This window comes from Heptranchias perlo, chromosome 2 (assembly GCF_035084215.1).
Source record: "Heptranchias perlo isolate sHepPer1 chromosome 2, sHepPer1.hap1, whole genome shotgun sequence".
Lineage (NCBI taxonomy): Eukaryota > Metazoa > Chordata > Chondrichthyes > Hexanchiformes > Hexanchidae > Heptranchias > Heptranchias perlo.
This window is the reverse complement of record NC_090326.1, coordinates 168,613,381-168,631,720: the sequence shown is the minus strand read 5'-3', so window position 1 is coordinate 168,631,720 and position 18,340 is coordinate 168,613,381. Positions and strand designations below refer to the sequence as shown.

Here is an 18,340-nt window from a genome sequence, read left to right as displayed (position 1 = left end):
GAGCGCGAGACGGGCGGACGGAGCGAGAGCGCGAGACGGGCGGACGGAGCGAGAGCGCGAGACGGGCGGACGGAGCGAGAGCGCGAGACGGGCGGACGGAGCGAGAGCGCGAGACGGGCGGACGGAGCGAGAGCGCGAGACGGGCGGACGGAGCGAGAGCGCGAGACGGGCGGACGGAGCGAGAGCGCGAGACGGGCGGACGGAGCGAGAGCGCGAGACGGGCGGACGGAGCGAGAGCGCGAGACGGGCGGACGGAGCGAGAGCGCGAGACGGGCGGACGGAGCGAGAGCGCGAGACGGGCGGACGGAGCGAGAGCGCGAGACGGGCGGACGGAGCGAGAGCGCGAGACGGGCGGACGGAGCGAGAGCGCGAGACGGGCGGACGGAGCGAGAGCGCGAGACGGGCGGACGGAGCGAGAGCGCGAGACGGGCGGACGGAGCGAGAGCGCGAGACGGGCGGACGGAGCGAGAGCGCGAGACGGGCGGACGGAGCGAGAGCGCGAGACGGGCGGACGGAGCGAGAGCGCGAGACGGGCGGACGGAGCGAGAGCGCGAGACGGGCGGACGGAGCGAGAGCGCGAGACGGGCGGACGGAGCGAGAGCGCGAGACGGGCGGACGGAGCGAGAGCGCGAGACGGGCGGACGGAGCGAGAGCGCGAGACGGGCGGACGGAGCGAGAGCGCGAGACGGGCGGACGGAGCGAGAGCGCGAGACGGGCGGACGGAGCGAGAGCGCGAGAGGGGCGGACGGAGCGAGAGCGCGAGACGGGCGGACGGAGCGAGAGCGCGAGAGGGGCGGACGGAGCGAGAGCGCGAGACGGGCGGACGGAGCGAGAGCGCGAGACGGGCGGACGGAGCGAGAGCGCGAGACGGGCGGACGGAGCGAGAGCGCGAGACGGGCGGACGGAGCGAGAGCGCGAGACGGGCGGACGGAGCGAGAGCGCGAGAGGGGCGGACGGAGCGAGAGCGCGAGAGGGGCGGACGGAGCGAGAGCGCGAGACGGGCGGACGGAGCGAGAGCGCGAGACGGGCGGACGGAGCGAGAGCGCGAGACGGGCGGACGGAGCGAGAGCGCGAGACGGGCGGAGCGAGAGCGCGAGACGGGCGGACGGAGCGAGAGCGCGAGACGGGCGGAGCGAGAGCGCGAGACGGGCGGACGGAGCGAGAGCGCGAGACGGGCGGAGCGAGAGCGCGAGACGGGCGGAGCGAGACGGGCGGAGCGAGAGCGCGAGACGGGCGGAGCGAGAGCGCGAGACGGGCGGAGCGAGAGCGCGAGACGGGCGGAGCGAGAGCGCGAGACGGGCGGAGCGAGAGCGCGAGACGGGCATAGCCAAGAATAACAGGCATTTGGCAAAGTAGAGACCAAACACCAATTATGATGACCGAGATAGGCTGATCCTACAGGGTTCAATGGGTCAGTGTGGAACCCAGTGTTTGCTGTCTTACTAGTTAACTCTACTGTTGCTCACAGGGAAATGGTGGGGGGGTGGCGGTGGGGGGTGGGAGAAAGGAGAAGGAGGTGCGAGGAGAAAAGTACAAGGCAAACTAAATCTTGGTCCAGTGTATAAAACACTTTATACAGTTAGTTGACGAGTCCGGAATGTAAAGGTGGCAGGGTATCACCTGATCATAGTTATCGTGCCCGTGGAAGAAGGGCTCCTTCCTGAAGATCATGCTGGCCAGCATACAGCCTAAACTCCACATATCGAGACTGTAGTCATACATCTAGGGGAGAACAAGAGCGGTTAGTTAGTTAGTTAACACGGGCTTTCAGAGCGCTGCAGTAATGGTCAATGGGTATTAGTTTACTCTCTCCAATCTTCCATCAATTCCCCAAAGTGCTTGCAAGTTATTTTCTTCCAAAAGCCAGTATCCAATGGAAAGGGGAGGCAGATGGGGTACGGTAGCATAGTGGTTATGTTACTGGACTAGTAATCCAGAGGCCTGGACTAATAATCCGGAGTCATGAGTTCAAATCCTGCCACAGCAGCTGGGGAATTTAAATTCTGATAATTAAATAAAATCTGGAATTAAAAAAAGCCACAAAAGTACCGGATTGTCATAAAAACCCATCTGGTTCACTAATGCCCTTTAGGGAAGGAAACCTGCCATCCTGCCTGGCCTATATGTGACTCCAGACCCTCAGCAATGTGGTTGATTCTTTATTGCCCTCTGAAATGGCCTAGCAAGCTACTCAGTTGTAAGGCAGCTCATCACCACCTTCTCATGGGCAATAAATGCCGGCCTTGCCAGAGACGCCCACATCCCATGAACGAATAAGGAAAAAAAAAATTTCTTGACATCTGCCAGTGGTACTCAAAACTGGCTGGGTAGAGAGAGGAGAGTTGAGTGATGCTCCAGCACCTCTGTACAGTTTTGGGGGGGGGGGGGGTAGACAGGATTGGGCTGTGTTGTCAGGTCCCCAATGCAATGACAGGAGGACAGTTAGCTGGGGTACATCAGGTGACATTACTGAGCACCATCGCTGCTTCTCTTGGGATGAGCTGTTTAATGCAGCACATTGTGACTGAACAACATGGACAGGCAGCCTTCGTTAAAAGGCTCGGTGTCGGCCATGGCTCAGTTGGCAGCACTATTCACCTCTGAGTCAGAAGGTCGTGGGTTCAAATCCCACTCCAGAGACTTGAGGGCATAATCCAGGCTGACACTCCTAGTGCTGTACTGTTGGAGGTGCTATCTTTCGGATACAGATGTTAAACCAAGGCCCCATCACATTGTGGGATCTTGCTGTGCGCACATTGGAGATAGTGTTTCCTACATTTCAACAGTGACAGCACTTCATTGGCTGTAAAGTGCTTTGAGTTGTCCTGAGGTCGTGAAAGGCACTATATAAATGCAAGTCTTTCTTTCTTCTCCCTTATGTACTTATCAGGCTTCCACTTAAGTCTATCTAAATACACCCCACCTCTGGCCTCTTGGGGGGTGCACGTGATCTTGGGGGTCAATTTGCTCCAACGTTTTTCTTTTCTTTGTCTCACTCCCCACTTCCCTCAATAATCCGGCTGTGATTGGGATCCTCGCTCTTTCGGCCCTCTGTTGGTTTCGAAGAACGGAGCCTTGAAGTTTCCCACTATTTTAGATTGCGGAAATGCTTAGCTCATTGCTTACACGCAACAAACGCGTTTCTTCTTGGAATTTCGAAGAACAGCAGGGGAGTTCTCCCCGGTGTCCCGGTCGATATTTATCCCTCAACCAACATCACTAAAAACAGATTATCTCGTCATTTAACACATTGCTGTTTGTGGGATCTTGCTGTGCGCAAATTGGCTGCCGCATTTCCTATATCACAACAGTGACTACACTTCAAAAATACTTCATTGGCTGTAAAGCGCTTTGGGATGTCCTGCTATATAAATACAAGTTCTTTCTTTTCTTTACTGAAATTTAAAAATAAAAGTTTTTGACTTTCTGCTTGATTGGGTTAATTGATTGGGTGGGTAGGTTAAGGTTTAACTTATAATATATCTTCTCTTTTAAAGATAGAATATAGTTGCTCTCTTCAGTCAGCCAAACTCAAGAACTGTGATCAGTTAGAAAGCAATCCCAGTCCGTAACCTGTGACAGATGTGGTCACATCCACAAGCCCAGGACGTGATTTTCTACCTGTACCTGGAAATATGCAGATTAAAAGAGACACGCGGGTGACAGAGGTCTCCTGTACGGAGCGCTCTGGGGAAACATACTTGTGCGTTTGAAAACGTGCATCATCTCTCCAGCTGGCTACTCTCCGCTCTAGCCACAGGAGGGCAGACTAGCTCGAGTTTTATGAATCACCGCTACACTTCATTGCAGCTTCCGCGCTTGGTAAATTCTGTTTGTTTGATTTCAATATCAGGTTCCTCTCTTCACTGTCCCTACTCCTTACACACTCCGTGCACTATTTCTAACACGCTGCATTAGGGTTAGGGTTAGAATGTACAGCACATAAACAGGCCATTCATCCCAACAGGTCTATGCCGGTGTTTATGCTGCACACGAGCCTCCTCCCACCCTACCTCATCTAACTCTATCAGCATATCCATCTATTCCTTTCTCCCTCATCTACTTATCTAGCTTCCCTTCAAATTTATCTAAATACACCCACCCCCTGGCCTCTTGTGGGGGGAGTGAGGTTGTGAAGGGTGTGATCTTTGGGGTCGCCCCATCAGATTTTCACTATGCTCAATACATGACTTCATTCTAGCAGTGTCCCTTTTTTTTAAATGAATCAGCTTGAAAATGTTTAATTACCCGACTATACAAGTGTTAAAACATCTGCCAACTGGAATTAATCCAAACTTGAAGGATCGCCTCTTGTGGCACTCGTGCAGAATGAGCGTGAAGCGATCTATCTACCCTGATAATGAAGTTCAAAAAAAATCCTGAAAGGACTAAAAAGGATTGAACAGGCAGGGGCACTTTACTCTAGAAAAGAGAAGGCTGAGGGGTCACCTGATAGAAGTCTGTAAAATTATGAAGGGGTTTGATAGGGTAGACATTAGAGAAGATGTTTCCACTTGTGGGGGAGACCAGAACCAGGGGCGATAAATATATGATAGTCACTAATAAATTCAATAGCGAATTCAGGAGAAACTTCTTTACCCAGAGAGTGGTGAGAATGTGGAACTCACTCTCATAAGGAGTGGTTGAGGCGACTAGCATAGATACAGTGGAGAACCAAGCCGAATACAGAAAGTACACAAGAGAATGGAAAAAGGAAATAAGAGGCCAAAGAGAGACTGTGAGAATAGATCAGCGAGTAACATAAAAGGGAACACTAAATTCTTTTATAAACATATAAATAGTAAAAAGGTAGTCAAAAAGGAAAGGTAGGATGATAAGGGACCAAAAAGGAGATCTTCTTGTGCAGGCAAAGGGCATGGCTGAGGGATTAAAAGATTAGTTTGCATTTGTCTTCACTGAAGAAGAGGATGCTGCCAATGGTCACAGTAAAGGAGGAGGTAGTAGAGAAATTGGATAGGATAAAAATAGATAAAGAGGAGGTACTTAAAAAAGTTGGGAGTGCTCAAAGTAGAAAAGTCATCTGGTCTGAATGGGATGCATCCTAGGTTACTGAGGGAAGTAAGGGTGGAGATAGCAGAGGCTCTGGCCACAATCTCACAATCTTCCTTAGATATGGGATTGGTGCCAGAGGACTAGAGGATTGCAAATGTTACACCCCTGTTCAAAAAAGGGGAGAGTGATAAACCCGGCAATTACAGGCCAGTCAGCCTAATGACGGTGGTGGGGAAACTTTTAGAGACAATAATCTGGGACAAAATTAATTGGCACTTGGAAAGTATGGGTTAATAAATGAAAATCAGCATGGATTTGTTAAAGGCAAATCATGTTTGACTAACTTAATTGAGTTCTTTGATGAAGTAACGGAGAGGGTTGATGAGGGTAGTGTGGTTGATGTTGTGTATATGGACTTTCAAAAGGCATTTGATAAAGTGCCACATAATAGACTCGTTGGCAAATTGAAGTTCATGGGATTAAAGGAACAGCTGCAGCGTGGATACAAAATTGGCTAACAGTCAGAAAGCAGAGAGTAGTGGTGAACGGTTGTTTTTTTCAGACTGGAGGGAAGGATACAGTGGTGTTCCCCAGGGTCAGTATGAGGACCACTGCTCTTTTTGATATATATTAAAGACGGGGACTTGGGTACACAGGGTAAAATTTCAAAGTTTGCTGATGACACAAAACTCAAATGTAGTAAGCAGTGAGGAGGATAGTAACAGACTTCAGGGGGACATAGACAGACTGGTGAAATGGGAGGACACATGACAGATGCAAATTACTCAGAGAAATGTGAAGCGATGCATTTTGGTAGGAAGAATGAGGAGAGGCAATATAAACTAAATGGTACAATTCTAAATGGGGTGCAGGAACAGTTGAGAAGGCTGTTAAAAAAGCATATGGGATCGTGGGCTTCATAAACAGAGGTATAGAATAGCAAGGAAGTTATGCTAAACTTTCATAAATCACTGGTTAGGCCCCAGCTGGAGTATTGTGTCCAAATCTGGGCACCACACTTTAGGAAGGATGTCAAAGCCTTAGAGAGGGTGCAGAGGAGATTTACTAGAATGGTACCAGAGGTGTGGGGCTTCAGTTATGTGTAGAGACTGGAGAAGCTGGGGTTGTTCTCCTTAGAGCAGAGAATGTCAAGGAGGGATTCAGTAGAGGTGTTCACAATCATGAAGGGAGAAACTGTTTCCAGTGGCAGAAAGGTTGGTAACTAAAGGACACAGATTTAAGGTAATTGGCAGAAGAACTGGAGGTGAAATGAAGTGAATTTTTTTTTACGCAGCGAGTTATGATGATCTGGAATTCACTGCCTGAAAGGGCGGTGGAAGCATATTCAATAGTAACTTTAAAAAGGGAATTGGATAAATACTTGAAGGGGAAAAATCTGCAGGGCTATGGGACTGATTGGATAGCTCTTTCAAAGAGCCGGCACAGGCATGATGGGCCGAATGGCCTCCTTTCTGTGCTGTGTCGTACCATGATTCCAAGTTCTCTGGAATACAAACCATTGAAAAAACATAAGCCAATTTCCACCATAGACTCCAAATGTTGGGCAGCCCCCTCCCACCACTGCTCGATCATACTCAATTTTAGTGATTTAGTAACAGTAATAGCGCTAAATTCAGCCAGCAACAGTGATGTTATTCTACACACAAGAATGAACTTGTAATTATACAGCACCTTTCACGCCCCAAAGCACCTCAAATCCAACAAAATACTTTTGAAGTGCAGTCACTGTCATTTTGGAGGCAACCACAGCAAATTGTGGACAGCAAGCTCCCACAAACAGCACAGGAGATGAAAGACCAAATAACCTGTTCTTTGCTGGTGTTGGTGGAGGGATCATTGTTAGCCAGGACACTGAGGTCTCCCCTGGGCTTCTTCAAATAGTGCCGTGGGATCTGTTGTATACTACTAGAAGGAAAACCAACGACGGCAGGTTTCTTTGCGTGACGGTGGATGTGGTTGAGATTCCCAGTTGGCAGTACCGGGTAGAGTGGAAGCTCACTACTGCCTCCTGGGATGAGAGGGTTGTCCTATGAGGATAGATTGAGTAGAATGGGCCTATACTCTCTGGACTTTAGAAGAATGAGGGGTGTTCTCATTGAAATGTATAAAATTCTTAGAGGGCTTGACAAGAGAGGCTGTTTCCCCTGGATGGAGAGTCTCGAACTAGGGGGCACAGTCTCAGGATAAGGGGGTCGCCATTTAGGACCGAGATGAGGAGGAATTTCTTCACTCAGAGGGTTGTGAATCTTTGGAATCCTCTGCCCCAGAGGGCTGTGAATATCCAGTCGTTGTGTATATTCAAAACTGAGATCGATTTTTTGGACACTAAGGGAATCAAGGGATATGGGGACAGGGCAGGAAATTGGAGTTGAGGGAGATGATCAGCCATGATCTTAGTGAATGGCAGAGCAGGCTCGAAGGGCCTTACATAGAAACATCGAAAATAGGAGCAAGAGTAGGCCATTCGGCCCTGGTCCGCCATTCAAAATGATCATGGCTGATTGTCTAACTCAGTACCCTGTTCCCGCTTTGTCCCTATATCCCTTGATCCCTTTAGCATTAAGAAATATATCTATCTCCTTCTTGAATACATTTAATGAATTGGCCTCCACTGTCTTCTGTGGTAGAGAATTCTACAGGTTCACCACCCTCTGAGTGAAGAAATTTCTCCTCATCTTCTAACTCTAGTGAATATAGGCCTAGTCGACCCAATCTCTCCTCATCCCAGGAATCAGTCTGGTAAACCTTCATTGCACTCCCTCCATGGCAAGGATATCCTTCCTCAGATAAGGAGACCAAAACTGCACACAACACTCCAGATATGGTCTCACCAAGGCCCTGTATAACTGCAGTAAGACATCCCTGTTCCTGTACTCAAATCCTCTTGCAATGAAGGCCAACATACCATTCATCTTCCTAACTGCTTGCTGCACCTGAATGCTCACTTTCAGCGACTGGTGTACAAGGGTACCCAGGTCTCGTTGCACCTCCCCTTTTCCCAATCTATCACCATTCAGATAATAATGTCTTTCTGTTTTTATAACCAAAGTGGATAGCCTCACATTTATCCACGTTATACTGCATCTGCCATGTTCTTGCCCACTCACCCAACTTGTCTAAATCACATTGGAGCCTCTTTGCATCCTCCTCAGCTCACATTCTACCCCAGCTTTGTGTCGTCTGCAAACTTGGAAATGTTACATTTAGTTCCCTCATCCAAATCATTGATATATCTATATATATTGTGAATAGCTGGGGCCTAAGCACTGATCCCTGTGGTACCCCAGTAGTCACTGCCTGCCACCCGGAAAAAGACCTGTTTATTCCTACTCTCTGTTTCCTGTCTGTCAACCAATTCTCAATCCATGCCAGTATATTCCCCCCAATCCCATGTGCTTTAATTTTGCACACTAACCTCTTGTGTGGGACCTTATCAAAAGCCTTCTGAAAATCCAAATACACCACATCCACTGGTTCTCCCCTATCTATTCTACTAGTTACATCCTCAAAAACCTCCAGTAGATTTGTTAAGCATGATTTCCCTTTCATAAACCCATGCTAATTTTGTCCAATCCCGTTAATGCCTTCCAAATGTTCTGTTATCACATCTTTTATAATAGACTCCAGCATTTTCCCCACTACTGATGTTAGGCTAACTGGTCTGTAATTCCGTTTTTTCTCTCCCTCCTTTTTTAAATAGCGGGGTTACATTTGCCACCCTCCAATCTGTAGGAACTGTTCCAGAGTCTACAGAATTATGGAAGATGATCACTAATGCATCCACTATTTCCAGAGCCAGTTCCTTTAATACTCTGGGATGTAGATTATCAGGCCCTGGGGATTTGTCAGCCTTTAGCCCCATTAATTTCCCTGGCACTATTTTTTTTACTAACACTGGTTTTCCTTCTGTTCCTCCCTCTCACTAGACCCTTGGTTTCCTAACATTTCTGGGAGGTTATTTGTGTCCTCCTTTGTGAAGACAGAATCAAAGTATGTGTTTAATTGTTCTGCCATTTCTTTGTTCCCCATTATAATTTCCCCCATTTCTGACTGTAAGGGACCTACATTTGTCTTCACTAACCTTTTTCTCTTGACATATTTATAGAAGCTTTTACAGTCAGTTTTTCTGTTCCCTGCTAGTTTACTCTCATACTCTATTTTTCCCCTCTTTGTCCTCCTTTGCTGAATTCTGAACTGCTCCCAATCCTCAGGCTTGCTGCTTTTTCTGGCAATTTTATATATCTCCTCTTTGGATCTAATATTATCCCTAATTTCTTTTGTAAGCCACGGTTGAGGCACCTTTCCTGTTTTATTTTTGTACCAGACAGGAATGAATAATTGTTGTAATTCCTGCACACGTTCTTTAAATATTAGCCACTGCCTATCCACCGTCATCTCTTTTAGTAAAGTTCCCCAATCTATCATAGCCAACTCGCACCTCATACTTTCGCAATTTCCTTTATTTAGATTCAGGCCCCTAGTTTCGGATTCAACTACTTCACTCTCCATCTTAATTTTGAATTCTATCATGTTATGGTCGCTCTTCCCTAAGGGACCCCGCACAACAAGATTGTTAATTAATCCTTTCTCATTGCACAATACCCAGTCTAGGATCGCCTGTTCTCTAGTTGGCTCCTCAACGTATTGGTCTAGAAATCCATCATGTCCACACTCCAGGAATTCCTCCCCCACAGTATTATTGCTAATTTGGTTTGACCAATCTATATGTAGATTAAAGTCACCCATGATTATAGTTGTACCCTTCTTGCATGCGTCTCTAATTTCCTGTTTCATGCCTTCCCCCACATCTCCACTACTGTTTGGGGGCCTATAGACAACCCCCACCAACGTTTTCTGCCCCTTGGTGTTTCTTAGCTCCACCCATACAGATTCCACATTGTGATTTTCCGAGCCAATATCCTTCCTCACTATTGCATTGATTTCCTCCTTTACTAACAATGCTACGGCCTACTCCTGCTCCTATTTCTTTTGTTCTTATATCTCCATTGCTCCAACTGATCCAGGAACTGAGGGGAGGAGAAGGAACAGTTCCTGATTGGCTATGTGGAGGTCTAGGGGTAGGGAGGTGAGGAATGGCCCATGCTGGGAAGTGTGCAGGGCGAGATTTACTGACACTCAATGCCCAGGTTCACACATGGAGAGTGACCACTTGGCCCAGGTACCAGAGAGCTGCCACTGCCCAAGAGAGTCAGTGCCTTCAGGAGGGGAGAAACACAGGAGCTGTGAATTTGAACAAAAGATTTGCGTTTACGTTGAAGCCACTAGTCACACCCTTCAGAAACACCTGAAAAGCGATTCACTAGAGAATGAATTATTTCTGGAGTGCAGTGTCTTATGTATTGTAATGACGGCTATTTTGTGCACAGTAAGATCCCACAAAACACAAGATCACAAGACAATTACGGATGAGAAAGGCTATTCAATCAATCTTCTCATCCATCCGGAAAGACCCTACACATCCCCTAACTGGAGCATCTAGTTTTTTTTATTATATGATCCCAGGGTTTTTGCCTTCACTGCTCTATCTGGGATTCCACTCCACGTGTTGGATCACTCTCTGTGTGAAGAACGTATTCCGGACATCAGTCCTAGATTTGCCTTTTGCTAGTTGGAACCTGTATCCACTTGTTCTGCCCTCATAGTTTATTCTAAAGCATTTTTCTAGATCTACGTTTCTATTCCCTCGACTATCTCCTATCCCTCTAAGATCAGCTCGCAGTCACCTCCTTTCAAAACTGAAACGCTCAAATCTCTGCAGTCAATCCTGGTAACTCAGACCCCTGACCCTGGGGATCGGCCTCACGGCTCTTCCCCCGCTGGGCCTCCAGTACTCAAGTGTCTCTCGATGACCAGAAAAGGACCTAAATGCTCAAGTTGCGGTCTGTGGCCAAAGCCAGGTACGGTTTGATTGTGAATTCCTACGAGTTCATAGCATCATAGCAGTTACAGCACAGGAGGCCATTCAGCCCATCGTGCCTGTGCTGGCTCTTTGACAGAGCTATCCATTTAGTCAAATTCCCCTGCGCTTTCCCCATAGCCCTGTAAATTTTTTTCCTTCAAATTTTTATCCAATTTAATTTTTAAAGTTACTATTGAATCTGCTTCCACCTCCCTTTCAGGCAGTGCATTCCTGATCATAACTCGCTGCGTAAAAGAACGTTTCCTCATGTCACCTCTGGCTCTTTTGCCGATCACTTTAAATCTATAAGAACATAAGAAATAGGAGCAGGACTAGGCCACATGGTCCCTCAAACCTGCTCTGTCATTCAAACAGATCATGACTGATCTTTGACCTCAACTCCACTTTCCTGCCCCATCCCCATATCCCTTGATTCCCTTAAGAGTCCAAAAATCTGTTTATCTCAGCCTTGAACATACTCAACGACTAAGCATCCACAGCCCTTTGGGGTAGAGAATTCCAAAGTTTCACAACCCTCTGAGTGAAGAAATTCCTCCTCATCTCAGTCTTAAATGGTCGACCCCTTATCCTGCAACTCCCCCTAGTTCTAGACTCTCCAGCCAGGGGAAACAACTTCTCAGCATCTACCCTGTCAAGCCCCCTCATAATCTTATATGTTTCAATTAGATCACCTCTCATTCTTCTAAACTGCAGAGAGTATAGGCCCATTCTACTCAACCTCACCTCATTGGACAATCCTCTCATCCCAGCAATTAATCGAGGGAACCTTCGCTACACCGCCTCGAAGGCATGTATATCCTTCCTTAGATAAGGAGACCAAAACTGTACACAGTACTGCAGGTGAGGTCTCACCAAACCCCTGTACAATTGTTCTAAGTCTTCATTACTCTTGTACTCCAACCCCCTTGGAGGGAGGGAGGGAGCGTTTAGTCAAGATGCTCCAGCCATCATGGTGTGGGGCAGACTTGATGGACCAGCTGGTCTTTTCCTGCCCATCAATTTCATCTGTTCAAGGAGCTGACCGTATGGCCCTTCGCAAACCTACCTGATAGTCTACCAAAAGCTCGGGACCCTTGAAGTATCTGGATGCCACCCGTACATTGTATTCCTGGCCTGGATGGTAAAATTCCGCCAGGCCCCAGTCTATTAATCGAAGCTACAAGTCAGGAGAGAGAAAAAACACAGCACAAATCAGGAAAATAGGACAAACATTGAAGGCCTTTCTGCATTGCCCCACATCACGAGAGGAAGGCGTGATCTGAATTTCAGGCAGCTCAAGGATAGGGAGCAGCCTCACTGACCCCCCACCCCCCCGTGATCCCCCCCACAGTGCCGAGAAACAATTCGCAGTCATGCTGCACAGTGATGAGGCACAGAGCACAGGCCCAGGGTTTCCCCACGGGAGGGACCCACTGCCTCCTCCTCAGTAGCTACAGCAACACCACAACACAGGATGGAGGTCTGACACCAGGGTACTCAGGCCTCAGTGTGTGACACAGAGACACCAAGAAAAGGTGGGGGGAAAATAAATTTTAAAATTGCAACTATCCTCAGTCGCTTTTGATCGATCGAATTGGTCAACGGGAACCATGTGCTCAATTAATCTGAACTTTGATTGGTTGTTTGAATCCCTCCAATCAGGTTTCCACTCCTGCCACAGTACTGAAACGGCCCTTATCAAAGTCACAAATGACATCCTATGTGACTGTGAGGGACATTGTCCTACACCCCTCCCTATCTCTGTAACCTCCTCCAGCCCTACAACTCTCCGCGATCTCTGCCCTCCTCCAATTCCGACCTCTTGAGCATCCTCAATTTTAATCGTTCCATCATTGGCGGCTATGCCTTCAGCTGCCTAGGCCCTAAGGTCTGGAATTCCCTCCCTAAACCTCTCCGTCTCTCTACCTCTCTCTCCTCCTTTAAGTTGCTGCTTAAAACCTACCTCTTTGACCAAGCTTTTGGTTGTAATATCTCCTTATGTGGCTCGGTGTCAAATTTTGTTTGATAATCGCTCCTGTGAAGTGCTTTGGGATGTTTTACTACATTAAAGGCGCTATGTAAATGCAATTTGTTGTTGTTGTTATGGGTACCAGCTTCTAATTGGCTCCCACGAAGCATGCACTTATTACATAGAATGTACAGTACAGAAACAGGCCATTCTACCCTACAGATCCGGGCTGGTGTTTATGCTCCACACGAACCTCCTCCCTCCCTACTTAATCTCACCCAATCAGCATAACCTTCTATTCCTCTCTCCCTCATGTACTTATCTAGCTTCCCCTTAAATGCTTAGCAGCAACTAGATATGTGAATCACGTTCCATGCAAGAGGCTGGACAGCTATTACTCTCATGGGATCCAAGGTGAGGTAGCCAATTGGATACAAAATTGGATTGACGACAGAAGACAGAGGGTGGTTGTAGAGGGTTGTGTTCAAACTGGAGGCCTGTGACCAGCGGTGTGCCACAGGGATCGGTGCTGGGTCCGCTGTTATTTGTTATTTATATTAATGATTTGGATGAGAATTTAGGAGGCATGGTTAGTAAGTTTGCAGATGACACCAAGATTGGTGGCATTGTGGACAGTGAAGAAGGTTATCTAGGATTGCAACGGGATCTTGATAAATTGGGCCAGTGGGCCGATGAATGGCAGATGGAGTTTAATTTAGATAAATGTGAGATGATGCATTTTGATAGATCGAATCGGGCCAGGACCTACTCCGTTAATGGTAGGGCGTTGGGGAGAGTTATAGAACAAAGAGATCTGGGAGTACAGGTTCATAGCTCCTTGAAAGTGGAGTCACAGGTGGATAGGGTGGTGAAGAAGGCATTCAGCATGCTTGGTTTCATTGGTCAGAACATTGAATACAGGAGTTGGGATGTCTTATTGAAGTTGTACAAGACATTAGTAAGGCCACACTTGGAATACTGTGTACAGTTCTGGTCACCCTATTATAGAAAGGATATTATTAAACTAGAAAGAGTGCAGAAAAGATTTACTAGGATGCTACCGGGACTTGATGGTTTGACTTATAGGGAGAGGTTAGATAGACTGAGACTTTTTTCCCTGGAGAGTAGGATGTTAAGGGGTGATCTTATAGAAGTCTATAAAATAATGAGGGGCATAGATAAGGTCGATAGTCAAAATCTTTTCCCAAAGGTAGGGGAGTCTATAACGAGGGGCCATAGATTTAAGGTGAGAGGGGAGAGATACAAAAGGGTCCAGAGGGGCAATTTTTTCACTCAAAGGGTGGTGAGTGTCTGGAACGAGCTGCCAAAGGCAGTAGTAGAGGCGGGTACAATTTTGTCTTTTAAAAAGCATTTGGACAGTTACATGGGTAAGATGGGTATAGAGGGATATGGGCCAAGTGCAGGCAATTGGGACTAGCTTAGTGGTATAAACTGGGCGACATGGACATGTTGGGCCGAAGGGCCTGTTTCCATGTTGTAAACTTCTATGATTCCACTGACCTCGAATAACTAACCACTTGAAAAAAATCATAATAAAGTTTACCCAGTTGAAAATTGTTTAAAAATTGAATTTCTAACTGAAATTTTAACTAAGTTGGAGGAACACAGGAACAGGATGAGGCCATTCAGCCCCTCAAGCCTGTTCCACCATTTAATTAGATCACGGTTGATCTGTATCTTAACTCCATTTCCCCGCCTTGGTTCCGTAACCCTTCATTCCCTTGCCTAACAAAAATCTATCAATCTCAGTTTTTAAATTTTCAATTGACCCCCAGCCTCCAGCTTTTTGGGGGAGAGAGTTCCAGGTTTCCAGTCCCCTTTGTGTGAAGAAGTGCTTCCCGACATCACCCCTGAACGGCCTAGCTCGAATTTTAAGGTTATGCCCCCTTGTTCTGGACTTCCCCACCAGTAGCCTGGGACTGGTCAAGCCGAGAGTCCCAGGAGAAGCCAGGGTCTCGAGTTATTAACAGCCCAAGCCAGGGCTTATGAGACCTACACAACTTTAGCACTGAGTACAGCTAGTGCACGCACAGGGTAGAATGGAGTTGGAGGTTTCAGAGAGGAACTCACCCAGTGCCACCAGTGACCAACACTCCTGTATCGGGCATCCACTGAACTGGACTATAGCTCACTGCCTTCTGGGTGGGCGGGGGACCGGAGAACAAAGTACTTAGTCAACATTAGCAGCTGCTGCCTGGATTTGGCTCAAGGCTCCAGAAGGAAGGTCCAGTGCTTCCCTGTAACTGACCTAGAACTGTCAGCCTACTGTGGTACAATACCTTTCTGTGCTCGTGATCGATCATCACATTGTGAGGTTTGACGTCTCTGTGCATAATCCCCATACTGTGACAGTAATCCAGGGCCTGAGGGGCAATCACAAACAAACAAACAAACAAACAAACAGTCAGCTCATTGCACAAAAAGAAAATTCAATATTTACAGCAGGCTCAGGGCAGCAGGAGCAGGTCACATGGGGGTTTATGGATAACAGAAGCTGCAACGCAATCAGCTGAAAGGTGCAATGAATTTGTTTTGATGACTCCAGCGACGGCTCTAGCTGGACCTGCCGGATCAGAAAGATCCCGGGTCGCTGGGGACGGTGCCGACCTTCGCTGGGGACGGTGCCGACCTTCGCTGGGGACGGTGCCGACCTTCGCTGGGGACGGTGCCGACCTTCGCTGGGGACGGTGCCGACCTTCGCTGGGGACGGTGCCGACCTTCGCTGGGGACGGTGCCGACCTTCGCTGGGGACGGTGCCGACCTTCGCTGGGGACGGTGCCGACCTTCGCTGGGGACGGTGCCGACCTTCGCTGGGGACGGTGCCGACCTTCGCTGGGGTCGGTGCCGACCTTCGCTGGGGTCGGTGTCGGAGGTGCCGACCTTCGCTGGGGTCGGTGTCGGAGGTGCCGACCTTCGCTGGGGTCGGTGTCGGAGGTGCCGACCTTCGCTGGGGTCGGTGTCGGAGGTGCCGACCTTCGCTGGGGTCGGTGTCGGAGGTGCCGACCTTCGCTGGGGTCGGTGTCGGAGGTGCCGACCTTCGCTGGGGTCGGTGTCGGAGGTGCCGACCTTCGCTGGGGTCGGTGTCGGAGGTGCCGACCTTCGCTGGGGTCGGTGTCGGAGGTGCCGACCTTCGCTGGGGTCGGTGTCGGAGGTGCCGACCTTCGCTGGGGTCGGTGTCGGAGGTGCCGACCTTCGCTGGGGTCGGTGTCGGAGGTGCCGACCTTCGCTGGGGTCGGTGTCGGAGGTGCCGACCTTCGCTGGGGTCGGTGTCGGAGGTGCCGACCTTCGCTGGGGTCGGTGTCGGAGGTGCCGACCTTCGCTGGGGTCGGTGTCGGAGGTGCCGACCTTCGCTGGGGTCGGTGTCGGAGGTGCCGACCTTCGCTGGGGTCGGTGTCGGAGGTGCCGACCTTCGCTGGGGTCGGTGTCGGAGGTGCCGACCTTCGCTGGGGTCGGTGTCGGAGGTGCCGACTTTTGCCCAGTCAGTAAGTGGTGGCAGTTTGTTTGACATGGAAGGCAATCGCAGCCAAGCCTGAACCTTTTCTCACCGAGCATTCACACGTGCTCTCTCCAGAAGGTGGCACTGGATACTGAGCAGGTGCAGGAACTGAGGCCGATTCCCCACAACCTCCATCTCAGGCATTCTGAGGCCAAATGCAAGATCCCAACTATTGGCCCCATTAGGATTCGCTAACTCAGCACAAGGAGTCAGATCAAGGGTCTTCTGGTCTGGATGGCCAAGTACATACTGGGTGATGACCTTTACCCAGCATGGGTACGGTAGCGTAGTGATTGTGTTACTGGACTAATAATCCAGAGAATGCGAGTTCAAATCCCACAAAGGCAGTTTGAGAATTTGGAGTCAGTTTTTAAAAAAAACTGGAAATAAAAAGCCGGCATCAGTAAAAGTGACCACGGAGCTGTCAGCTTGTCGTAAAAACCCAACTGGTTCATTAACGTCCCTTTAGGGAAGGAAACCTGCCGTCCTTACCCAACGTGATTGACTTTCAACTGCCCTCTGAAGTGGCCTAAGCAAGTCACCGAGTTGTATCAACCCAGGACAACCAAGGATGGGCAACAAATATCACTCCCACATCCCAGGAATGAATAAAAAATTAGGGAAGAGGACAAACCAGTGTTTCTTGATCGGTACCATGCCTCGGCTTTATACTCCCGCCTATTCCCATCACTCCCCCTGATCCAAACATCCCTTCCCCAGCAAAATTGATATTCTCATCACCTCCCATCCCCCAACCCCAATATCCAGCGTCAGCTTCACACCACAGTTTTGCAACACAGACAAGACGCTTTCACAAGCCAGGACGAGGTTGGGATACTGTATCAGATCCAGCTTTCAACAACCAGAACACACCTGCAAACAAAGAGGCTCCTCACCTTTAGAATCTCATACATGTAGCATCGGATGTCATAGTCCGATAACGTCTGGTACAATTGCTGTGGAATTGAGGAAAGAACACACATTATCCTTGTAAATCTCCCCCTCTCCCTCCAAAACCTCGGGCAAGGGCAGGTGCAAGAATTCCAGGATAACAGAACATTTGGCAAATGGCGTCTGGTTTTGGATGGAACCTCTTGGATCACTTGGGATAGTATCAAGGAAGTTCCAGAGTCCTGGGGCAGTGGCCTGGCCTTTTTAAAAACAAAAGTCACATTCTTCTAGTCACTTAACTTGGGAGTAACATACACAATATTAGCGTGTTACTGACAACGCAAAGTAGGGAAGTTTGGCAACAGTTATAGAGCCTGTTAAAAGACTTCAGGAAGACGGGCTAGTGGAATGGGCTGACAGATGACAGATGCAATTTAATGCAGAGAACTGACAGGCAATACATTTTAGGGAGGTAAAAAACAAGGACTCTGAGTATAAATTCAATGGAAAGACAGTGAAGAGTGTACAGGAACAGACACACCTAGGAGTCCAAATACATAGTGCCTTGCAAGTGCAAGAATCAGGGGGCACCGATTTAAACTGAGGGAGCAGGGAGAGAGGTTGGTTGTGCAGTAGTTTTATTTTTCTCAGAGGGAGATCAGCCTGTGGAACAGGATTCTGGAGGTGGCAGTGAAGGCTGACTCCTCAGTCCTTCAATGCATTTTTGTAAAACAAGATCACGGCAGTCAGAAGGTAGGATTTTAGGGTCTCTTGGCTGATTCCCTTTGAAGGGTCAGAGAGGACTTTTTGACAGCGGTCTCCTGAATTGACTTTTTTTTGCCTCGCCCAGAAGGTTGGGGTAGGAAGGGTGGGGATATGGGCATGAGTCCAGTGCGAGGTGGGGTAAGTGTGCACGAGCCTAATGGCCTTTTCTAGTTCAGAGTATGTAACATATCTAAAGCTCACAGTGTAGACTAGCCAGAGATGGGAAACTATAGTTATGATGAGA

The 18,340-nt window shown here is 48.6% G+C and overlaps 1 protein-coding gene across 3 annotated transcripts in view; it reads right to left on the bottom strand.

The window, feature by feature from the left end:
- zgc:86598 (STKc_CK2_alpha domain-containing protein) overlaps window positions 1–18,340 on the bottom strand; it is a 74,476-nt gene that overhangs the window by 15,615 nt on the left and 40,521 nt on the right. For all 3 annotated transcript variants that reach the window (XM_067968980.1, XM_067968988.1, XM_067968997.1), the window contains exons 6-9: window positions 17,337–17,396; window positions 15,224–15,307; window positions 12,021–12,131; window positions 1,621–1,722 (exon numbers count right to left, since the gene is read on the bottom strand). In XM_067968980.1, the coding sequence (XP_067825081.1) occupies window positions 1,621–1,722; window positions 12,021–12,131; window positions 15,224–15,307; window positions 17,337–17,396 (357 nt within the window). The remainder of the gene's footprint in view (window positions 1–1,620; window positions 1,723–12,020; window positions 12,132–15,223; window positions 15,308–17,336; window positions 17,397–18,340) is intronic.